This window comes from Ovis canadensis, chromosome 11 (genome assembly GCF_042477335.2).
Source record: "Ovis canadensis isolate MfBH-ARS-UI-01 breed Bighorn chromosome 11, ARS-UI_OviCan_v2, whole genome shotgun sequence".
Lineage (NCBI taxonomy): Eukaryota > Metazoa > Chordata > Mammalia > Artiodactyla > Bovidae > Ovis > Ovis canadensis.
This window is the reverse complement of record NC_091255.1, coordinates 41,807,057-41,832,628: the sequence shown is the minus strand read 5'-3', so window position 1 is coordinate 41,832,628 and position 25,572 is coordinate 41,807,057. Positions and strand designations below refer to the sequence as shown.

At 39.2% G+C, this 25,572-nt stretch overlaps 1 protein-coding gene across 18 annotated transcripts in view; it reads right to left on the bottom strand.

Annotated features, from left to right (window-relative positions):
- Positions 1–25,572, bottom strand: part of NCOR1 (nuclear receptor corepressor 1) — a 114,467-nt gene that overhangs the window by 47,607 nt on the left and 41,288 nt on the right. For 6 of the 18 annotated variants that reach the window (XM_069603429.1, XM_069603430.1, XM_069603428.1 and 3 more), the window contains exons 7-19: positions 22,373–22,429; positions 21,772–21,824; positions 19,326–19,392; positions 16,867–17,039; positions 15,590–15,680; positions 13,522–13,700; positions 12,982–13,036; positions 12,215–12,316; positions 9,054–9,178; positions 7,283–7,500; positions 6,346–6,408; positions 4,411–4,550; positions 2,787–2,913 (exon numbers count right to left, since the gene is read on the bottom strand). In XM_069603429.1, the coding sequence (XP_069459530.1) occupies positions 2,787–2,913; positions 4,411–4,550; positions 6,346–6,408; positions 7,283–7,500; positions 9,054–9,178; positions 12,215–12,316; positions 12,982–13,036; positions 13,522–13,700; positions 15,590–15,680; positions 16,867–17,039; positions 19,326–19,392; positions 21,772–21,824; positions 22,373–22,429 (1,450 nt within the window). Of the gene's footprint in view, positions 1–2,786; positions 2,914–4,410; positions 4,551–6,345; positions 6,409–7,282; positions 7,501–9,053; positions 9,182–12,214; positions 12,317–12,981; positions 13,037–13,521; positions 13,701–15,589; positions 15,681–16,866; positions 17,040–19,325; positions 19,393–21,411; positions 21,439–21,771; positions 21,825–22,372; positions 22,430–25,572 lie in introns of all 18 variants that reach the window. The other 12 variants (XM_069603416.1, XM_069603417.1, XM_069603415.1 and 9 more) reach the window with 3 other exon arrangements.

Genomic DNA, 25,572 nt, shown 5'->3' with positions numbered 1-25,572 from the left:
AGAATCCCATGGACGGAGGAGCCTGGTGGGCTGCAGTCTATGGGGTCGCGAAGAGTCGGACACACTGAGCGACTTCACATTCAATTTCACTTTCATGCATTGGAGAGGGAAATGGCAACACACTTCGGTATTCTTAACTGGAGAATCCCAGGGACGGTGGAGCCTGGTGGGCTGCCATCTATGGGGTCGCACAGAGTCAGACATGACCGAAGTGACTTAGCAGTGGCAGCAGCAGCATCATTTTTATTCACACAGTGATGGAAGCCAAGTTCGAGGGCAAACTAACAAGTCATTTCTCCTCCAAAGCCTGGAGGACATGTCAGTGATTAGGCAGATGACATCATCTGACATAAGCACTCCTTCAGTTATCTTCTTTCAAGTCACAGCGCTTTACCAAGCACCAGCCAAGTGTGAGTATCTTTTTCTTCCCCCCTCAGAACACCTCAAAGAATGATTCAGACCAAGAGAAAATCTAAATTATGACAAAGGTTTGGTCTTCTGATGTAACTCACCTAATTACGAAAGATACTCATATGGTCAGACGTCCATTTAGGAAGCTGACACGGAGACTTGGTCTCTAGCCGCTATCTCCACTCACCCACGCGCAAGAGCCTGAGGGCATAAACCCATGTGGCTTCAGGATCTCCCTGAGCTGAGCAGTTAAGACCGATCAGGGCTCATGGAAAATGCACTGTGCTTGCTGCTCTTCTCTGACAAGTGAAATTAAGTCAAAGGAGCTGGAGACCCACCATTCTGGCGGCAAGTTCATTTCCTACTAATAGGAAACCATTCCAGGGATCTCCCTCATAGCTCAGTTGGTAAAGAATCTGCCTGCAATGCAGGATACATGGGTTCAATTCCTGGGTTGGGAAGAAGACCTGGAGAAGGAAATGGCAACCCACTCCAGTATTCTCACCTGGAGAATCCCATGGACAGATGAGCCTGGAGGGCTACAGTCCACTGGGTCGAAAGAGTTACACACAACTTAGCGACTAAACCAGCACCACCAGATGTCACAACACACACACAAGTACAAATGGCATGATGTGACCAGGCCAGTCCACACTAGAGCCCACGGAAGCATCGCTGCAATACCAGGTTGTAATTAACCTGACCACCTCATTTGACAGTTTGGAAAAGCTTCACACGAAGACAAAGAAACAGGAAGAGAAGAGAAGGAAAAAGTCATTTCGTGGTGTTCAGTTTGTAAGAGTATGTCAGCCCATGCAACAGGATTTCACGTTCTGAAATAAACATACATATGACAGAAAGACTTGGCCCTTGTTATGCACCGAACTGTGTCCCACCCCACCCCCAAATTTATGTTAAAGCCCTAACCCTCAATGTGACTGTATTTGGAAATAATGCCCTTAAAAGGAGATAATAAAGGTTAGATGAGGTTATAAAAATTGGGCCCTAATTTAAAGGGCTTCCCTGGTGGCTCAAATGGTAAAGAATCTGCCTATAATGCAGAAGAGACCAGGTTCAATCCCTGGGTGGGGAAGATCTCCTGGACAAAGAAATGGCAACTCACTCCAGTATTCTTGCCTGGAGAATCCCATGGACAGAGAAGCCTTCTGGGCTAAAGTTCCTGGGGTCACAGAGTCGGACACGACTGAGTGACTAAGCCCTAATACAATAGATAAGTTTCTATTGTTTAAGCCACTCAAGTCTTATGAAATACAAGCTTCATGTACATTTATAACCCAGGCAATACTGGCTACCAGTTACAACCCTATTGAAGTCAGAAAACCCTGAGGACCTCTTTCCAAATGCCAACCACCCCTTCAGGCTGCTTGCAGCTCCTCAGCCCGCCCCAGGCAAGCCTGCTCCAGTGGTCTCTCCATTTTGGCAATACCACCTTGGTTTTCACAAAACCTCACATAATAAAGTTCACTTATTGCTCAAAGTCAAAACCCATTTCAAGATAAATTTTAAGTTTAAAACCCAATGACAACAATTTGTAGAAAAACCAAAATCTAGTATTTCTAAAACTCCTGGAAGGTGTAGAACCTTTTAAGCTGAAAACGTAAGCACCTACAAAGGAAAATGTAAACAGATCTAATTACCTGTGAAGCTTTAATTCTGGTAATTTAAAGATAAAAAGCAAATGAGATAGAGAAAATATCTGCATACATAAAACATGAATACGTTTAAGATATAACATATGAAAAGCTACTGGAATCATTGTGAACATCCCCACTTGAAAAGAGGACAGTTAAAAGAAATTCACAGAAACTTCAATAGTAATGTAAACTAAAGTAAATTAGGTACCTTTTTTAATTCGAAAAAAATCAAGAAAACATTTACTTTTTGAGGAAGTTGTCACTAATTTTTCAAATAGCATAAAGGATTTTATTTAAGTTTCTTGACATTTTTTTGGCCAATGCCTCTGGGCCATTAATACATTTTTTTTCAGGAAAACATCAATATGACATGTTCAGCTTTATAAATGCTGAAATAAATCAAGCTCAATAAAATAAAGAAAGAGGAAAATGAAACTGAAGGTACTGACAGAACTAACAAGTGTGGCAACGACAGAGACACACTGACAGCTTATGGACATCAGCACTCAGTGTCTCAGGTAGGACTGCCACCCTTCAAGACCTTTCAACTGCAGCACCTGGACCATCTCAGGAGCTACATAAATACATGTGTGATTGAATGATAAATACACTGTGTTCTCGTTTCCTGAATGAAGCAATCCCTAGACAGCCAAACAACTAAGGCACCCGTCACGCATGTGGGCCAGCAGATGCCACAACCAGACGGAAGAGTGGTGGTACCTTCACTGTCCTCGGGGTTCTCCTCTTCGTTAGAGGCTTCAATGTCCTCGTCCTCCTGTGCTGAGACGGTGGAGGCCACGCTTTCACACTGAGACACGTCTCGCTCTTCACGGGGCTTCCGTGAGGCCTAGAAGAGTAAAAATACTGTTACTTGGGATTTATATAACTGAAAGGAAAGAAGCAAGCCTTCTCACAGCTGAGGTGAGGCAGAAGGCATACACCAGACCAGCAGCTGCCTGTCCGACAGGCACCCTGGCTCAGCGGCAGGGAGTCCCCTCAGGGGCCACTAACAGGCCTTGTGTGCAGATGGATCGCTTTTATCCAAATGATCAAAAGTCACATCCAAACCATTTTTGGAACTACTTATCACTCTACATGGACAAACAGCCAAAGCCTGAAAGACTCCTGTTCTTCTCCCCCTCCAAAAAATGTTATTTTTCTAATAAAAATAACATATACATTTATTTTCTAATAAAAATAATGTCATGGAATGTGGAAGACAGAAAATTATGTTAAGAAAAATAAAAATTGCTCATAATGCTAGCAGCTAGAGAGTCTCATCAGAAAAGTCTTTGAGTAGTGTGAAGATGTTAAGCTCATGGTGAGAGAGACACATTTACCAAAATTTTAATTTTTGCCTAAAAGCTGGAAATTTAAAAATGGCAACCAGTATTAATGGATGTTTTCTTTCAAGACAGGCTCATTCATTTTCAAGAAAATGTCTGCAAACTTTTCAGGTCTGAAAAGAGTAGTTTTTCTGTCATTCTTAATTAAAAATGACATTGGATGACAAAGGTGAGGTTTGTTTAGCTTGGAGCTCAAACAACCCAAGTGTGCGTTTCGTTGAGTGCTACCCTGGCCCAAGACAGTGCAGAGGGCTCTCTGCCCCACCCATCATCATATAGACATGTGTGCAAGACTCAAGGTTTACCAAAGCCAAGTTTTATTTGCTTCACCAAGGGCACTAAGTGAAACTGCTGTTTTACAAAAACAAAGCTGCAACTGCCTGGAGATGAAGAGTGCACTGAGCTTGGCGGTGCCACCAGAGGCCACACTAAGGTACCAGCACTCTCACTCACAGCTTCTCGGACCCCATGGATGCAAATGTCCACATAGTGGGAAAGGGAACATCTTAATATTCTTAGGAAAACAAAATATTCATGGAGCCCTCAAAGGGCTCTGTAGACTCTGAGAACACTGGAATTTCCTTGTTAACACATTTTCAATAATCTCTAATAATGTTTAAATAATTTTTTCCGTAACACTTCAAAACTTGCTGGTTTTTAGTCTTTACCCCATGGAGTCTCTGGGAAAACGTCTTTTTTCATAAGCCAGATCAACTCATTCAATATGGTCAATAGAACTCTAAAGTTTTCAATTCAAACTCCAAAATGAGTATGTTTTTCAAATCCAGTTTACAGTAATTCAAAAGTACTGCACTGCCATTAGTACTAACAGAAATTTTACTCTTTGGGTAATAAACAGAGTCAACTTGTGCCAAGAAACTAGCATAGCCTTTATAGGTAAGGCTACAAAAAAGTTTTCTTCAAAAACAATCTTTGAAGCGCAAAAAATACCCCAAAAAAACAGTAAGTAAAAGATTCACCACCTCTGATATACTCACTTTCTGTTTATGTTGCTGCAAAAGGTTGTCAAGATTGTGCCTCCGTTTATAGTTAAAATAGAAGTTTTTACATTGGGCTTCACTTTTAGTTCCCACCATCTTGGCAATGGCTGCCCAGTTACGACCATGTTCCACTAGACCTGTATTTTAAAAACAAACCAAACATTAACCTAATAGTCACCTGATACAGCAAGCAAGAAAAATAATACAGTACCCCTAATCCTTGCACTCACCATCATTAACATTGTGTTTTCAGTTATTTATTGATACATTTCAATGCTTACTGAAATGTGATTGACACAAACTCATTAACAGCTCTATTTTTCTATCCAAAGTTCAAACATGCTCAATATTGGAAGAATGTGACCCTGTCCTTGCTGTGTTATCTCCCAGAGGACCAGGACAATGCAGACACACAGGGAGAGCCCAGACACTGTCAACTGCGTGGTTAGGTACTTCTAGATCCTGGGGAACACTGTATCAGCACAAAGTTAATAAGGCAATCAAATGTGAGTAATTAACACCAAGTAAAGACACATACTTGAGGCTCCAGGTATAATCAACATGTCCCCAGTCCATTTGCAATCAAGGATCCCCTCGAAAATATCAACTAGGTTTTCTTAAACCTTCTATAATACAATGCATCACAGGAACCTATGCAATGACTTCCTTCCAACAAATGACACACATATATGGCACACAGAAACATATGTGCACGAAATATGGGCATATAAACGCATAAACACAGAGATATACATTAGACATAGGTGTATCCAAACAGGAATTTCTAGTGCAAACTCAACAATTGGTGGGGAAAACATCAACTTTTCAAGGTTAACACCAGTAGATTCCTCCCTCACAGTGAAAACTGAAAACCACCTCCAGATTCTGCCAGCGTATGACAAAAGCTGAGAGGAAGGGGCATGAGCAGTTGGGTGTGGGGATGTGCCTCTGACCAGACCACGCTGTGACCACATGGGCATCCATTTACTGCGCTGTGACAGTCAGATGACAGCAATGCATATACAACCGTCACAGCAAACACACCTCAAATAAAAATACTCTGAGGACAGAACACTCTCAACTGCTGTATTTTAGGCAAAGTTTACATGATTCTTAAATGTGTTACTCATTACCAGCTAAATAGAAAATAAATCTGAAATGTGTCACTAAAAGGTCAAGCTATTTGCAATAATTTCTCTTTGGAACTGCAAGGTAAATCCTTAACCCTCAAAAGAATTGGCTAAATTTTCTCAAAATAATTTTACTTAAAAAGTAATTTATTTATAAACCAATTATTTATCCTTTTAGAAATTTTAGCTAATTTCAAACTGTATGACCTGTACTTTATACAGGTCATTTATAAGCAAGAAGAGAATACAAGACCCATAGTGTTCCAGAGTAAAATGAAGGCCATGTGCTACATAAGTGTCAGAGGCAGAACTCAATCCTTCATCTGTCTGGCTGCAAAGTCCATGCTCTCATCTTTGAATCACAGCACAATTTCTTAGCAGTTGGTAATCAAACTTAGCCTTACTAACTGCAAAATGAGGAAACAGTTATCATTCTATTAAATGCAACTTTTAAATAAGAGACTTTTTATATCAAATACCTTCTAAGACAACATTAATTGCATTTAATCACAACTCTTCTGTAAAACTGAAAGTAGCTCACCTGCTCTGTAACAAGACATTCAAAATAAAATGAGAGAGAATGTTAAATCGCTCAAAAGTGGGTCCCTCAAACAAGACACACTGGGGTACCTTACAGAGCAGGATACCATCAAAAAGACCTTCTAAGTGTACTTCTAAATTCTGCTTCCATTGTGGAAGAACTTTTTTTTAATTAAAAATAAATTAGTTCTGTGTCACTCATTACTAATAACCCTAAAACAAACAAAAACAAACCCAAAGAACCTGAACTACTATCATTTACCTTTTTTAGCAACTTCCATTTCTTCTTCTGTCCATCGAGAGGTTTCTACAGGTTCCGTAGAAACTGAAACAAAGGTAGAACTCAGTAAGTCAGAGAGAAATCATCCATAGATTATACAGCACCAAGCTGTGATCTGTCAACTCCAAACACACCTCCAAACTCTCACCAGTTATCTTTCTAAAGCACCAATCTAATTACAATACTCATCTATTTAAAAATATTTGTTTTGTAAGCAAAGCAGGATATAGTCAAAACAAAGCCCACCATGATCTGCCTCCATCCGCCTGTCTAAATTATTTCCTTCATTTTATCCTTGTCATTCCCAGAACTTGTACTTTCTTCATATCAATACTTCATGTAATGATAAACTTGGTACCACTGAGCCACCAGTGACAGGACTCGTCATTAATATGATCCTTTTATAAACTAATGAAGATAGTCCCTAATAAGAGAGAAAAATGCCTATGCTTAGACCCAGTATTTCATTGTCTAAGAATTTATTCCTATGAAAGTTAATTTAACAGAAAGAAAATGCCATGTGAATAAAGTTTTTTTCATTATAGTGCCATCTATGTTAGCTTTAAAGGGGGAAGAGATAGCCAACATCTCACAGCTGTCAAAAGTGAAAATAAAGATCACTCAGAAATTAGAAAACATTCATAACAAGTGCCCGGTTGAAACCTCAGACAACAAGGTGGCACACACACTAGGATCACAACTAAGTTCAAAGGAAACCCACGGTCTTAGGGTAGTGAGATCAGGGCTGGTGCTCTTTTTCAGAAGACTTTGCTATTACAGTCTAACAAATGTAAAGGCCAGAGTTTCAGATCAGGATTTCTAGGCTGCCTGTATCAGACGTCCCTCCTGCTGTACCCCAGCACTGAAACAGAACCCCAAACAAAATTGTGGCCCATTCGCTCCAGCCCTGTCCACTCACTGGGCTCTGGTGGTGGTGGCAGAGGTGGCGGGGGCTCCTCAGTGGCCGCCGCCGCAGCAGCACTGGCTGCCGCAGCCTCACTGGTCATGGACCTGGTGATCCGGCCCTTCCGACGGCCCTGGCTATTGGCGGTCTTCCGGCCCCGGGGTGTGGCCTGCTCTCTCTCCTCAGTTTCTTCTGCTGTCCCCTCTGTCTTATCCTTTTCCTTGGTATTTTCTCTAGAAACAGTGGCCAAAGAACATTTTGTGTGATTTAAAAGTATACATACACCAAAAAGATTAAAGCTTTGAAAATTCTTCAAACAGAAACGGAACTCCCCCTAATCCCCAAACTCTCAGTTACCTGGAATAACCACTTGGGCTTCTCATCAACACAAACTCAATCCATCCAAAGACATGCCCACCCTCCCTCCCTGCTTCCTCGGCCCCAACTACCTGTTGTTGACAGAACCAGCACACTCCCCATCACCCAGTTGACAGACCTGACTGCGCCTGCAGCTCTCTCCCATACTCGTCACTCCCCGTCAGTGAACCTTCCAACTCACTAACATTTCTCCCACCACCTGTGTTTCTATCACCGCTGCCCATGTCCAGAGCCCCAGCAGCCCAGCCGCAGCCTTTCACGCCTGCTTGCTTGCCTCCCACCTCTCCGTTCATCCTAAACTGCTCACAGAGCCACATTCTAGTGGAAGAGCTGTGGCAGGAAACCACTTCAGCCATGCTAAGCCTACCTATTCCCAAACAGAGCCACACCGCTCCCTGAGTGAAGTCCACATTTGAGACTTCTTTAAGGCTTTACATATCGAACCCCAACCTCCTTCTACTTTTCTCCTGAGGCGTCTGATGTCCCAGTCTAATGAAACCACTGTCTGCCATTTCCCAAGGAGGCCTATCCATCCACACTACACCCTCTATTGTACCCACATTGACCACTAGCTCCTGCATGAAGTCCTCTAGACTATGCAGGTGGAAGAAAATCTCAAGCTCTTCTCAGTCTCCCAGCTTCTGCACATGCCTTCCAGGCCATTTTCTTCTCCTCCCACTTGGATCTTGCCTAATTCCCCTCCTGGCCTATAAACTGCCCGAGAAGAGCACACGTCATGTAGGTCTCTGCACCCTCCAGAAGACTGAGCTCTCAGAGCAGTGTATGAGCACTCATTAAACAAACCAGGGATTTTAAGAACAAAGTCAAAACGAGATGTGGCAGTAACTTATGAACACTTATGAGTAACTTATAACCACTGACCATGTGGTGCAGACAAATGTTTTATCTGAATAAGTTTAAAAAAAAAACAAAACTATAGGTTTCATCTTCCTAAAGTACAAAATTAGAATGGCATGAGTATCCAACACTTTAAAAACCATGACAAATGATTTAGGCTGCTTTAACTGCCTCAAAATCAGACAAACCTTCAGTATTTCCGAGAAGATTAGAGAAATAACAAAATAAATATTAAAAAGAAATGAAAAAGAAAAAAAAACTAAGAAAAAAGAAAAAAGCAAAAAAAAAAAAGAAATGAACAACTACACAAGCAACAACTACTGTGTATTATTTAGTCCATCCCTTCTGAAACATACTAGGTCATATCTGGCAGGTAAGTCCATCAATCCAAAAGTTATACTTACTAGAATATTCCACCCCTTAATTATGTCAAATAACTACTAGGTGACAAAGCACATATCCCATTGATTTCTCTAAAATCTAAAATTCTATACCTTCAATAGATTCAATCTCATTATTTTCAAATAACAATAATATTTAACTAACTCACTTAGAGTCCTCCTTTTCATCTTTTTCTTCTTCATCTTTCTTTTCCTCCTCTTTTTTTTCTGTTTTTTCTGCTTTATCCTCTTCCTTTTCTTCTACTTTTTCTTCTTGTGAGGGTCGAGCAATTTGCTGCTAGAATGAACCATCATTTGTAAAGTTGGAAAGTTAAAAGAAATAGCTCCTCAAATTGTAATGATAATAAATATCTATGCAACAAATTAAACTTATTAATTAATCTTCCACAATGTAACTAGGGGTCATGTATTAAAAATCAGCTGAAAGCTCTTTAATGTAGTCTGTATGTATTGCTTACAAGGGTACACACACACAAATGCTCCTTGTGTTTGGATCCAGAGAGGTGACAATGTTAGGATTCCACTTAGAAATCTGATGTTGATACTCTAATTCCAACATCTAATCTGTCACTTAAACATTTCAATTCTGCTGTGAAATTTGATAAACTATAATTTATCAAACCATTGCCCCAAGTGTTAAGATATTTAATATGTTGCCAATTTTTTCATCATTATGGATAATACTACAAGAAACGTCTTTATGTTGTCTTTGGGGGAAACATTCTTTACCAGAATAGTAGACAGTCATGGTCATTATCAAGAATGAAGCAATTTAGAAAAATACTATGGATACAACAAAGTGAAAAGTAAACATTCAAATTTATCTAAGCTATAATTACAACTAAGTGACTGTAAATACGCATATAACAAAGACTAGGAGAGATAAGATATAGACCCTTATATCTCTGATGTCTCGACTACTAGAATTGTGACTCTGAGAGAAAGTAAAATTAAGTTTGTGTTGAGTTCTATTACATTTGTTTATTGAAGAAATCCAACGGCCTAACTGAACAGGACCATCCCAGGCATAGTAACTCTTTCCAGTCTCTGCCCCTTCCCACAGGGTGTGTGCTCAGGCTACCCTCAGCACACCCAACATTTTCATGCCTTTGCCCAGAACAAAGCAAAATTTTCCTTAATTTTTGATGGAATCTCAAAGTCTTTTACTGACTCCCCAAAACTACCATTAGCTTTTTCCTTAAGATAGTTTCTCTTCAGTCTTCTCCAGAAAATGTCCTACACTATGCCTTCTTCTAAACCAGGTGGAAAGAAGAATCAGAACCCGTCTTCTTCCCGACTGCCCCTTCTAGAACACTGTTCAACCATGGTGTTTAAAATCTTTTTACAAATTTCACAAAGTCTACCTATGACACCTTTCTTCATCATTTAGTGTTAAGGACTGACTCAAAGTCTCCCAGGAACAGAGATGACTTTATCACATGGCTCATTAGGCCTTGTCATTATTCTTCAGATTCAAGATGCTAGTCACTGCCTTTTCTATCAACATGATATCCTGCGTGTGAAATACTTTCAGGTCATGCCCATCAAAACCTCCCACAGGGCATCACCACCACCATCTTCAGTGGGCATGCGTCACCTCCAGGACTCTGTGATCTACTCACATGCCGCCCCCGCCACATCCCACCTTTCCACTGTTGCCAATCCTGCTTTCTGTCCTCATGATCTTCATTCTATGAAATTTCCACAATTCATCAAGAATGGAATCCACTCTTTCACTCTGGCCCTTTGGCTAGACTGTTTCACTATTACAACTCCCTGCTGGCCTTATCTGACCTTCACAGCTTCACACCCTTCTAATTGCAAGTTTCATTTTCTTTTGCGTATGCATTATCACCTTAGAGAAAACTAAGAAATCAGGAAGATTTTCAAATGCATACTCTCCAATTGTGACTAGTTCTGCTTTACAACTGGGAATGTTTCATTTACCCCGACTCATGAGTACGCCACAGTGGTTACAAGACCTGTTTCAAATGGCTAGTAACCTTACCCTGCACCCCACAAAGGTAGTATTCATCTGTCATCTGAACCAACAAGATGGCACACCAATGACAAAGTCAGCCGTCTGCCTAGCAAGTGAGCTGCATAACCCAGAAACAGTTTACAGCCCCGAGAACTCATGGGGAGGTGTCAACTCAGCTGAAGACAAGGAAAGAGGTCCACTGTCCTCAGGTCTGAACAACACATGTAACTGTATTGCCCCAATACTCTTCTGCCCCTAATACCAACCAGGGTCTTCAGGTAAGCAAATACCCCCACATGCCCTGCTGCCTGAAACCAGCCCACAGCAGAACCTTACAAGCAAGGGGACATCTGTGCTCTGTACACACTACCCACCAATGCCCCTCACTTACTAGGATCTCAGTCCTGGCCCCTCACCCCAGTTGCAGTTTCCCCAACCTCCAGCAGCCTTTACACAGCTGACTCCTCAAATGCTCTATACTTTTCTTGACCAAAAAACACTGCTTCTGAAGTCTGTGAGACCACATCCCAAGAGGTGGCATTGCTCTGGAGGAAACAATGACCCAGAACACACAAGACACTTCTGACCACACATCATGAGGGAACTTGTATCTGGAGATCAGCGTGACCAGGGAAGGCAGGCGGGGGCTGTGGAGAACAAAGAACTTCAGAGCACTCATGACGGCAGTAGAGCCGCTGTGTCCACAGGCGCCACTGTCCTATGAGTGGTCTCAGGGCATGTGGCACACAGAGGAGCAGGAGGGAGCTGTGGAGGCAGCTGACCAGCTATTCGAAGGAAAAGAGCTTCTAAAGTTCTGAACTGCCACTGTGAAAATACACACTGTACTACATTAGACACAATCTTCTGACATCAAGTGCTTCAAGCCCAGAATTGAAGCTAACCTGAAACAATCATGTTCCAAGTATTTTAGCAAACAACCCTTGACTCTGTAGTCACCTTACTCTACCTGTCCCCTTCGCAGAGCAAAGGACTGGAAAGGGTGGTGTATTCATTAAGATATCACAGTGCTTGTATATAATTATATTACAATTGTTAACTCTGACATGCACCATTTCAATAGCATGAAAATATAAAACTTCTCATTAATTTTGGTATGCCAGAAACTTAAAATGCATTCAAAATAGAAAATGCAACACATTAAATATAGATTAACTTCAAAATAATCAAAGCATGTTCATAACATTCTAATTAATTTGATAGAAAGATCAATTCCTAAAGTATCATTACAGAGAAAGCCCCTATTATAAAATTTTTCATCTTTATATTCCACCAACCTTGAAATAGCTTCCATACAATAATGAAACATACCTGGTTTCTCCCTCTGCGTTTTCCGTAGTTCCTTCTTACTAGGGCTTTATAATTCTCATTTTTCTTGGTTAAGTAGTAATATAAAACACAATCGGGAACACTCTATAAAAAAAATTGAGGATCCAATGCGATTGAATTTTTTTAAAAATCAAGTAACATCTTCACGGAAAATCTCTAGTGTTCTCAAAATATAAACTGGAGAAACACAAATGGCTAACTCTTTAAGGCATATCTAGGCTGTAAAATATACATATATAGTATCTACTGTTTTGATGGACAATTACAGCAGTCTTAACACAGATTATGTAAAAGATACCAGGAACTATCAGAAGCATTCAAGCACTTTCCTATTAACCAGTAACTAAGTCCTCTTTCTTCCTCTAAATAAGTAAATATTCAAAATGTCTCTTTAAATATTTTGTTCATAAACCCAACATCCAATAAGACATTGTGGAACAAATTCAGGGAAAATCAGGACTCTAAAATTTTAATTAGAAGTTTAATTGATGTTCAGAAAAACACTGTAACCTGTGTGTTTTTAGGGAAACATAGTATCAGGTCATTTTCATTAACCATGAAAATTAGTCTGTGTTGTGCTTAGAATCATCATATGATTGTAAACGCCACTATATTATTCACATAAGAATCTTTTCTGTGTCAAGCCCTTTGCAAAAACTCAAAACTACTTCTGTGCTTTAGCACACAAAACCTTCAAAGCAGCAACCAACCCAAATCTATCAATAATCTCAGTGTAAACCATTTCCTACCTTCCTTTCCAAGTAAGATGCAATCAGTCCAAAGTTTTTTGGGTGCTGGATAAACCTGAGTAAAAGAAAAACAACACACACACACACACACACACTCTTTAACAACTTAAAAAGAGGTGGGGGAAGCCCTTGGGAATACAAATATAATGTAGACTAATTCCTAGTGACTCCTAAAGGCCAATGTCCTCTTAAAGGGCACAGATTCCTGGGAATAGTCCACCAGGAACTGACTGGATTGGGATACAGTATTGCACAGATATCTGTAACTTTCAAATGCACCCCCAGTGATTCTGACACCACTCAGGTTTGGGTACCACTCTTAAAATGCCTCCACATCTCTGTTCTAAGCTGGTACCTACATTTCCAGCTATAAATTTACAAGAAGGTTGCATCCTATCTGTCTTCTCTGCCTCCCACGTTATTCAAATGCCAAAATGGGGCCATGTTTTGGGGAAAACAGTTCAATTTACAAGTAAATGCCAATACTTTTCACTAACTCATATAAACTTCTATTAGAGAATAATTTAAAATTTAAATTACTTGTCTTTAAAGATCTCCTTCTCATGGTCAGTCCAAACATTCATGAACTGCCTATCTTTATAAACCTTCATAGGGTCCTCCATGAGCCCATTCATGTTAATGAACTTGACCCGTCTCTGTTCAGCATCAAACATCATAGGTGGGATCACAGAGAGCTGTCGCATTTGTTTCTCATTATTCTGAAGGAAAACAAAGAAGAAATGCAATGTACACAGAATTAAACTTAAAGAGGGCCACAGAATGACTATCTTAACAGACACTGAAACACCACATATGCACTTTAATGACAACGGCAGTGGTACCATAACATCTAAGATATGATCATTATATACGGATCTAATAAATACTCATTGTACGAATAACAGAGGCAGAGACGCAGAAAGTACATGTACTTTTTTAAATCCACCACTACAATGTGAGAAGAGTTCTTTCCTTAAACGCAGCAGATACTTCAGCTAATGGATCTTAGACCTAAAGGACACACAATGATGTCAGATCACTGAAGTAATGACCTTATGAAGCACTTATTAACATTAATATTGCCTCATTTTAAAAAGTCTCAACATCATTTTATAGAATAATAAAATAGAAAAATACACAGACAGGAACCACAATCTTAAGGTCATTGATTTTAAATTAACTAAACTTACTGAAGTATCAAACACTTCTTGCTAATCTTACATAATCTTTCCACTGCAAATTTAAGACTATCATCCTTCAAATTTCAACTAAAACTTGGTTTCAGCTATATAATTTATCTTCCCAAAGCTTAAGTCAGTAAGTTCACAAGCACAAACTTCAGTGAGAAAACCTGTACCAAAAATTATAACTACTGACCCCAACACAAGGCTAGGTCTTCTTCTAAAAACTCTTCTCCTAGCAGTGGACATTGCCTTAGTCAACTCCTGACAGTGTTTCTCATTTTACAGGGACTCTCAAGTGGTAAAGAACCCGCCTGTCAGTGCAGGAGACATAAGGGACACGTGTTTGATAGCTGGGTCAGGAAGATCCCCTGGAGCAGAAAATGGTAACACACTCCAATATTCTTGCTGGAGAATTCCATGGACAGAGGACCCTGGAGGGCTACAGTCCATGGGGTCGCAAAGAGTCGGACACGACTGGAGTGACTTAGCACATTCTACCTTAGTCTGTCCAAACACCAAAATGTGGTTTTGGACAGACACACTAGCTTGACATTCACCTTGACATTGACTAGCTTCACATTCAGCTAGTATTCACCTAATAATAGCTTTGGTTGCTTACAGATGCCCCCCCTTATAGAATCAGATCAAACAGTAAGCAAAGAAATTAAACGCAGAGTTAAGTCATCACTGCAGAGATCACAGCCACAAAGCCTGAAATGTACAGCAATATAATAATTGTCTTTGATTATTACTTAAGAGTGCTACACCTTCAGAATTGAGAGATGAGGTTTTCAAAAAGCCATATTTTAAAACCAAAACTAGCAGAAGTTAATATATGGCTTTTGGACCAAACTTCAGAGAATATGAACCCAGCTATGAAGACTCAGTGCTAGAAACTGAAACTTATTCTTATTCAGAACTGATTTATTAACATCATCTTGATCACACTCTAGACATCACCCCCCACTCCACCTCCAACGAACCTCAGGTCCACAACCTAACACACAAACACCTGCTCCTTTGCTCTTTCAGGAAAACGGCGGCAGCAGCCCATCCTCTAACCCGCTCGTCTTTTCCCCCAACTCCTGTCCTATCCATTCTGCCTTCTACTAATCTGTCCCCCTAATAAGGCCCCTCTTAACACATTTCTACCACTGTTGCCCTGATTCAGGCCCTTATTTTTAATCATAAAAGCGTCCTCACCTCTTTCCAAGCCTCCCTGCTGCCGAAGCCATCTTCATAAAACGGCAATAAGATCTCAGGGCAGCCTTGTTTAAAACCTTTTATGGTTGGCCATGTACTTTGGAAAAACCCAAACGTTGTAAGCATTCTCTCATATATATACAAATAAACCCTTAGTTCATGGGGTATGAAGCTAAAATGCCTACTCAATTAACATGAATTAATTAAATTAAGTGTCTTACCTCCTGTTCAGAGAGCCCATCAATAATTTCAGAAATCTCATGTTCACTCCTAGCAATGGTGGCTGAAAGACCAGCTCCCCTCTGCCCAACTCTAAATATGAGGGAGAAATTACATATATATTTAAAGGCCTTTTATAAAGAAGTTATCAGTTAGATTACTGTTACATCAATTTGCTTTCTGAGTGGGACTAGAAGTCAGGGGAAAAAAACCCTAAAATGCTATTGAGTAACTACTTTTAAGCAATATGTTTAAGTCATTTATCTATAAAATTAGTAACAATTTAAATGCTAAGATTTCTTTTTAAAGGTTACAAGTCTAAATTCAAATGGCAGAACTATTTGCAGGAAACATCTGGAAAACTAGTTATTGGTGTCATTTTCATTTCAAATAGCAGTCTTTTGTCTGCCTTCCACAGCATAGGATAGCAGACTTAGAAAAATACATAAAACATTTTTAAAGGGAGGGGAACAAAAATCCAATCATCACTCCTCACAACAACTTAACTGTGGTTACCAGGGCTTTCATGACTCACTCACATGAGACAGCAGAAAAGGCAACTAAAGATTCTACCTTTGCAAAAGCACTTGTCCTCTAAAGTAAAAACAAATCGGAAACTATGTACCAATAACAAAGAATTTCTTAATTAGCAAACAATTTAATAAGACTTTTGATTATGCTAAAAGGTAGTGAAGGACCATGAAACACTGTCTTATTCTTACTGTCATTTCAAAAGGAATGAGCATTTTCAAGAACTGAAGAGTTAATTTCAACATGTTTACTTAAATTTAGATTCAACAGCATGATTAAATATAAAAAGTTATTAGATTCGCCAAGATATAAACATTGCTAACTGATAACAAAGTTTTATATTCAAAATAAAAGTTCTTAGACTCATAGAGGTAGAGAAGAGATTTGTGATTCCCAAGGGGCAGAGGAGGGATAGATTGGGAGTTTGGGATCAGCAGATTCGAACTATTATATATAGGATGGATAAGCAACAAGGTCCCACTGTATAGCATAAGGAACTATATCCAATATCCTGGGATAAATCATAATGGAAAAGAATATTTTAAAAAGAAGGTATGTATGTATAAAATTGAGTCACTCTGCTATACAGCAGAGACTGTTACAATACTGTAAATCAACTATATTTATTTTAAAAGAGAAAAAATATAACTAAATTCTTTATGAACCTTCTTAATGGTTAGATTCAGGTGACAACAAATATTGTGAAAGATTAAAAATATGATTCAAAGAAAAACATCAAACCACTTACCGCTGAAACCGTTCTTGCTGTTCTCTCTGTTTTCGAATCTCTGGAAATTGCTTTTCATAGTACTCTCTTGTTTTGCTTTCTTTAGCTTTCCTCCGAGGGTTATTTTCTATTCTGTCCACTTTTTTCTCCCATGCCTCCATGAGCTGATCATAACGTTGGCAGATTTTTTGTTCCTATTAAATACCCGTAGCAAATTAATAATTAAACTAAACTCTGTGATTCTGACAAACCTAATACTTAAAAGCACAGGTTACTTCTTAAGGCTAAGTCAGAAGGACATTTGGCCTATGACTCAACTGGGAATGAAAAGGTGTCCTTGATCTGAAAGAAGAGAAAGACAGGGAGCTGTTTTCTATGAAAGATCCATACACAGAGCCTATCATGGCTGGATTTCTTAGTCAACATTAAGACTACACAAATCAACAAACTACATGCTGAGCCACTCTGATAACAATTAAGTCTTCATTGTCAAAAAAATGGAAAATGAGAAATAGTAACATGTAAATAGTTTGTAATCCCAAAGGCAAGCAGATTAACATTTTGTTGTCACCTTTCCATCGGTCAAAGAAAACACTCACATTTAGACCACCCTCCTACTGTTGGAAGTTCTGGTTACCTGCAATTTTTTCTTACTATAAATAATGCCATATAATGAACATTTTTACAGTCTGGAAAAGGCAGAAATTGGTTGTACTCTATGACAAAAAGAAATCCAGTATAAACTACATGAAATTGAGAATGAATGCTTTTAGAGAAATGAATAATGTGTGACCTCATTCTTTAAACAGAGAAGAACCCTGTACTGTGGGCACAGGACCGTCGGTACAAAACAACAGAAAGTGTGAAAGGGCTCATGATGGCCCAGGAGGGGAAGAGAGGGAAAGCACTGTCCCCCATAGTCCCTCTGTCTCCTTGACACCCGTCCACCTCCTGGGCCTGAATCTACCTTTATTTGGCTCCACCACCAAGTCACCCCCTCGCCTCCTTCCTACACAACTCCCATGCACCCTGAGGTGTAACTAGATGCACATTCCCTTCCTCAGCTTAAACATTTCACAGATGACCTCAGCATCTGACCTCAAGCCCCCCGCCTGACCCTCAGGCCATGCACAACCTGGCTTGGCTCCCCTGCCCTGTCATGCTCCCTCCGCTTCCCAGCCCTTCCCGAGCTTGTACAAGTTGGCAGACGGCTGGTTTTCCTGTGAAACACCCCTCAGGACCACTATGTGCCAGCTGTCCCCTACGTGCATCTCAGTTATCTGGACGTCCTGAACCACCGGATGACCCCAATACAGTAATCGCCCATGGCCTCATCTGCCCTCTTCCTCCTTAGACTCCCCAAGGACTAAAGCCACATGGCTATCTACTCCCTTTGTAGAATAATACATGGGTTCACCTTCAATTATAAGGCAAATATTACTTTTCAGTTATAACTAAACAGTTACTGATTCTCCTTACGAATCCTGATGAGATAAAACACCTTGGTTCACTCTTGGAAAAGGGGAAACTGCCAATAAGTATTCACTAAACAAGTCAGCGAACATACAAAGTTCATAACTAAATACTTGGTGAAATATAAGAACAAAGTCTGGACCTCTATGTTTGTCTCTTTGGATAGCAAATTTGGCAATTACCACAATTAAAACAAAATTACTGGATAGAAAACAAACACTTTAGCTAATTTATTTGTATGTGTATGCTCTTGGCCAAAAAAAAAAAAAATTCAAGACTGATAATTTAAGAAAGTATCTGAAGGCCCAGACTGCCAAATTAGAACATTGGGAATTATATACCAAATAAAAGCTGGTGACCCTTACAATTCATCAAACTAACAGGTCCTTAAATACCAGGTACAAGTTCATTTCTGATGTGAATCAAAATATATCATTTATTCAGTAAGAAACCATTCAAATGAATTAACAGTCTAAAATTATTACGAACACACTATAAAAGAACAGTGGCATCATATTTTCTGTAACTTAATTTCCATGAAGATTATAACCACAAAATTTTTAGACTGCAAGTCATAATAAATACAAAGAATACTGTGAATTTGAAAAAGCTGAACTTTAGCTGACCCAGTTTCTAATAAGAAAGAACAGTGATGCCTCATCAGCATGACCATAACTTACCCAATTTGTCTGAGGTTAAGAGACTAAATGAGATCATCCTACTTCTCTTTCATATTTTAAACTACTCACCATTTTCTTTATTTTGGCTAGATGAAAATGCTATACACAGATGACCGAGAAAATTTGATAATGATATTAAATGTGATTTATGATATCAAAATGTTACTAGACTCAGATTGATGTGTAAGTCACATTTATAGTTACAAATCAGCACCTGCTCTCAAGTGTGGTCAAGAACCGTTCTCACTAACAATGGGAAAGCGAATGCCTGAAGAAGCACGGACGGGAAAGCTGAACAAATTTCAGTGAACAAGGATAGGACCTCACCCTTTGTTTTCTTGCATGATTTCTTCTTTTAAAAAATAAAATGAGTTTTTTCCTCATCACCTGGTTTCTAGAAGAGAAAAATACGGTTGTATGACATTAAGAAAAAGTACAATAGTGCATTCACTTTGTTTTCAGAGACACTGAAAAACAAGCAAAGATCACTTAAGAATATACAATATAATCAAAGTTAATCCTAATTTTTTCACCCTGCAAAACAAGACTCCTCCAATAATTAGGACTAAATTTCCTCCCATTCTATAGTAAGGCTTTAACACAAAGAGTTCATTTTCAACTATTACATTCATAAGGCAAATATTATTTTCAAGTTATAACAGTTACTGATTCTTCTTAAGAATTCTAGTGAGGTTAAACACCCTGGTTCACTCTTGGGAGGAGGGAGGTGGAGAGGAGGCCAAGCTTTCGCAGTTACCTCCTAACACAGGTCCACGCTGCCCTGCCTCCTCAGAGTGTACCAACACAGAGAGCTGACTCTGCCTTAAACAGAGGCTTTCTTCAGGCACAGAAACAACACAGTCCACTCTAAGTCATGGGGGCAACGTGACAGGACAGCAAGCCCTCCCTTATAACTTAACAGTTTCGCTTTTTAAATATGAAGCACTGTAACCTTCAAAAACAATGGCATGCAGGTTCAAATATAAATATTTATACCCCACCTACTTCCAGAAAGGATTTCAAGCTGATTATTCAAATATAAATACAAAAGCCAAGGCAAGTAGAAGTAATTTTTTTGGTTATCTGCCACTCTGGACTAACACTGACACTGGCTCCACTTAAATAAGCATGAACAGTCAGGAGCTGGCTATATGGAAAAGAAGCCAACAGATTAAAAAGAATTATTGAAAGAACATTTGCTATTTCATACAAAGCAAATGATGATGACGACAGAACAGCTACTGAACGATCCATACGGACACATGTAGCTGAGTAGACGGTACTTCACAAGATGGTGTGCAGTGGAAGCATTGCCATGTATGCAGTTTGCTCTCGCTGTAATTATGTGCTACTCAACAGCAAAGGACAATCAATAAATATAATTTACAATTGTTCCTAAGAATTTACATGAAGAACTCCTTCTCAGGACAGTGTGCTAAGCACTATAGCAGGAAGATAGCTAATATGAAAGAAATCAGACAGGGCTGCTCTGCAGCGACTATCAGGGAAAAGACAGAACACAAACATAATGGAAGCTTTGTGGAAAAAAAAAATTATTAAAAGTAGCCAACTAGATTTTTATCTGCTACTTTCCTTTTTAAAAATGTTAGAACAGCTCAACAGTTCCAAAACAAGGTATATTTTATATGTTTTGCCTAACCTAGCTCTAAGGGTTGTCAAGACCATAGCAGCATCTCACAGAAAAATTCTAGGTATATGACTTTTATTATAAACCACTTAGTTAACAAAAGTTAAAATCATTCAAATTTCAGTTTCTGTCATGCATACTACCATGCAAATTATATTTGCCACCAGTTCTGCAAAGTAGCCAACTATTGCATATACTCTCAGTAAGAAAAAAATTTTTTTAATTATATATATATATATAAATGTGCTCATTAGTAATGTACTAGTAAATAAGTATAATGTTCTGGCTATAGTTAATAAAACATAATAAAGAAGAAATATCACTATCACATTTTTGTTACAAACTAAGAATAATTCATCTAAAATTCTCTTAAAATATGATAATTAAAAAAAAAGATACCTATCTAGCTTCCTCTCTTACTTCAATCAGATCAAGAAATTAGGTTTTCTTTTCACTTATTTTCTTATTCCAAAATGTGCATCCAGAAAGGCCTGGTGTCTGGGAGGAGCAAGGCTAAGCCAGCTACATTGTGGAGCAGTCTCCGCACCCACGTGAGGGCTGAGCGCTTCCGAGGCACCAGGGCATGAAACGGCAGAAGGGTCTACAAATACCGTCATTAGCAAGAGTCATGGAAGGGATTTCCCTAGAATAGGATTTGAATAATGATAAAATGATCCGTGGCACTTCTACTTTGCAATGGCAGATGTGGCTTGGTGGGGGACGGTGTCATCACTAGTCTTAAATGAAAAAGCTTCATTATCTTACTTCATCATGCGCCTTGCAGGTACTCCACTGAAAAAAAGACAAAACAGGAGGCAAAAAATTCAAGCCTCAAGGTAAGCCATTTCAATGTTAAGTATCCACCTTTTTTACTAGCAGATCATAAAACCAGCTAGTTTTATGCAATCATTTATTTTATTTTTTGGCCTTGGAAACTCAAAGCTGTTACCCCAACCCCCAAAAAGCCAGAGGAAGATAACATATAGTAAAACAACAGCAAATTACACAAATCTAAAACACACCTACACTACGTTATAGTACTATGTCAGCAGATAATGTAAAAATCGTCTCTTTATAGAATATATGGTCTTTAACTGAAGAACTCCAAAGATGATCAATACTTACGTCTTGATGTTCTCATGGTACACCTTGGTGTCTGACGGCTGGTTATAGAGTGGCTATAAAATAAACCAAACATTTATAAACAAAATGTTGTACACTTGCCTACTAAGAGACAAAGATACACTCCCTACACATCAATGGAAGCTCAGGTAAAGTACTGCTAATGGGTCTACACACAAACACTCAGCCACAACCTCCAGACTTAGCTGGCCTCTGTGATAACTCTGTCCACCCCATCTGCTAACAATGAAATCCACTGTACCCCACAGTCACTTCACTCATAGATTTTTTTTTTTTAAACTCTGAAAGACAAAGGAGGATTAAATGCCATTATTACCCTAACAAGATGATTCAAAGAGTTTTCCATTTCTGCTATTACTTCTTCCTCCTTCTACCTCAGTGATTTAACAGCTGCTCGGGCAAAAACATGATCAGGAAAATGCCTCTGCAAAGGTCCCAAGTTTGTGCACGTTATTTCAAGCTTATCACCCTTACTGCCCGGCCACATTACTTTCATCCTGAAATCAAGCGACCATACTCCACCTTATCCCAAGAAAAACTGCTTCAAAAAGAGCACTAGACACGAAAAAAATTTTTTACTCACCAGTTCAACTTTCGGACCAAGACCTTCAAATATTTTATGAGCTTCTTCCGCTTTTTTCTACAGATAAAAATATTATTATATAAGTAAAAATTACTTTACCTAAATGCAAAATTACTTCTAATTCAATAATATTTACCTAAAGACCAATCTATAGTCAAACTTATCCTTACTTTCAAATATTCTTCTTTCATATGATAGGCTAAAATACTAATTTTGTTTTTGTAACTCCTTCACCAAATCAGTCAAATCTGAACATGTGTTTTGAAACCAAAATCCAAAGAATTGCTAAGTTCTTAAAAGCAAATAGATATTACCAATAAGATTCCAAGGAGAGGAAGCAGAGATTCACTATTAGAAATGAATCCCTCAAACATGTTTAAAACTCCAACTCTTAATATCTTTAAAGATGATTTAAAAACACAAAATACAATAAAGTTGGCAATCTTTACCATGGTAGAACAAACTGATCTCTTTGAAGAAAAGCTTATAATGAGTATATTCTCTAGTTTTAAGAAAATCTTGGTAATAACAGAGAAAACAACTAGTTTGAATTACTTAAAGTATTCATTAGTGAATAAATGTTGAATTATATACTTTTACATGCCTTTTTGGGCTTCCCTCATAGGTCAGTTGGTAAAGAATCTCCCTGTCTTGCAGGAGACCCCAGTTAGATTCCTGGGTCAGGAAGATCCCCTGGAGAAGGAAATGGCAACCCAGTCCAGTGTTCTTACCTGGAGAATCCCATGGACAGAGGAGCCTTGCAGGCTACAGTCCATGAGGTCTCAAGAGTCAGACACAACTTAGTGACTAAACCACCACCAGCACATGTCTTTTTCAAAAGTTAAATCATCTAGACCAAAGTGCTATCTAACAGAAATCTACCTTTAATAGACAAATGAAATACAACAAAATTCGACACTCAAGCTATTTAAGCTCTACATCCGGTAACAGTGTCAAGGTTCTCAGCTCTCTCTGCCCAGCCCATGCTCACTGGTCACGAGGGTTCCCTGTCCACTACAGACTCCCACTGTCCACACACTGAGACTGGGAATTCTCCAGGACTTCTGATGTGAGACATCGTGGGAATGAAATCAAGCAAGCTCCCCAAGTGTAAAGAAAGATGTTCCCTTAAAATAAACATTCTCCTTTTCATTTATCAGTCAATCGGTCAAAGATTTACTTAGCATATATTATGTGAAAAGAAGTATGTTTAACCAGTGTAGAAAGCTCAAACTAGCGTAATGTACTTTCTGAACTCCAAGAAACTCAAAATGTTATTGAGATGAGAAATAAACCTATCAAAAATGTCAAATGCAAAACTGCAATAACCCATACAATGTGCAGCGTGAACTCGATTTCTATTGACAGTTTTAAGGCAGACTTGTGCCCTTGGTACCATTAACATTTTGGGCCAGATGTCTCTTTCTTATGGGGACTGCCCATTGCATTACAGGCTACTCAGCAGTACCCCAGCCTCAATCCATTACATGCCACCAGCACTCTACCCCCCTACAAGTTATAACAATCAAAAAAAGCCTGCAGTTGAGAACAACTGTTCTCAAAAAGCCAAATGTACATACCAGAAAATTCACATTTACTAACTATAAGGCGTGTATTAAATAACACACAAATAACATAATCACAGGTCATAAATTTGGAAATACCTAGCACCTTCAATGATAATCTCTCTAGATAATCTAGATAATCTGCACTTGCCAGTTTTTCAATTTGCCTTCTCGAGGCACTCTACCACTATACAGTCTACAGCCTGTTCTTCAACCAAGAACAAGCTGGCCAAGTGGAACTGTAAACAAATAGTACTGGTAGACAAGGGGGAAATTATGTTATGGCAAATATTTACTGGTATCCACTTACCTCTTCAGGACTAATTTTAGAGCTGATATTTAGAAAGTGTTTGCATATTCCAAGATTTAAGTTTTGCAAAATTTTATTAAATATTTGACTTAATGTTGGCTTAACTGCTAAGAATAGATTAACTTGTCAATTGTTCGGCAGAAATATTTTAATTTAAAACCTTCACATTTATATAACTTTGTTCTAAATCTGCAGATAGAAGTAATTAATGCCTCAAACATACACTGAATATGTTCCATGTGCCAAGCACCTGCTAGACCCTAAGGAAACAATAAGACTGATTTTCTGGTGTGGAGGATAAGGAGTCTTGGAAGGCTCACAGAGAAAATGATCCTTGCTTTGGGTCCTGAAGTGATTGCACTCGACAGACAAGACAAGCAAGACACAGGGACGCCTGGCACTGGGGCAACATCACAGAGTAAAAAGCACTGTCATCAAGGGGACACTCACACCTGTTCTGGTAGTGCTAAGAAAGGAGTCCAGGCCCGCAGGCTGGCCAGGCAGGCACGTGAGCCCTGATGAAAAGGCTGGGCTACTTGGGAGAAAGGGGGGAATCAGCAAAAAGTTCTATTTGGAAATCACACTGGGGATCTCAAATATGAAGGATGGATTAGAAAGTAAAGAATGAAGGAAGGAAACTGAGCACCTATGCAAGGTGATGGGTTAAAATAAGCTAGTGCCAGAGGAGGAAGAGAGAAGCAACTGACCAGACCAACACTCAGGAGGCAGGACTGAGGCTCCTCATTGATTAACCAAATTTGCAGAGTAGCAAAAAGAGAGAAATAGACAGTTTCCAAGACAATGGCCTCGGTGACCAGGGGTTATTGGCACTGAGTACGTTCTCTATTGTCAATCTCTCTTTCTTCTAGTGAAACTAGTGCCACAGTAACTTGCAAATCATTCAACCAAAGCATAAATGGTTTCGAAAACTACACTCCACACCCCTCTTTCAATACGTATTATAACACTGAAATTAGAGCACTGACAAATATTTTTGGGATCTACAACTGGGAAGGGTGACAGCCAATTAAACTATTAAAAATAGTTGAGAAGAGTCTGTTTAGAGACTAAATGAATCTTGGCCTCAAGTTTAACTATGATGCAGAGCACTTTTTCTCTCAGTTAGACAGTTTTAAAGCTAACCATCAGCGTGAGCGGTTTTCTGCTTCCCCCTAACGTCCTAAATAAAAGACAGAAGTCACCTCTCAGATCATGGCCCCAGTCTCTCAAGACATGTTAGGCTTAACTGCAACCAGCATGTGCTGCTGACAAACAAGAAGGGGATGACCCTTGTCACCAACCACTGCTCTCTGCCTTCTGTGTCA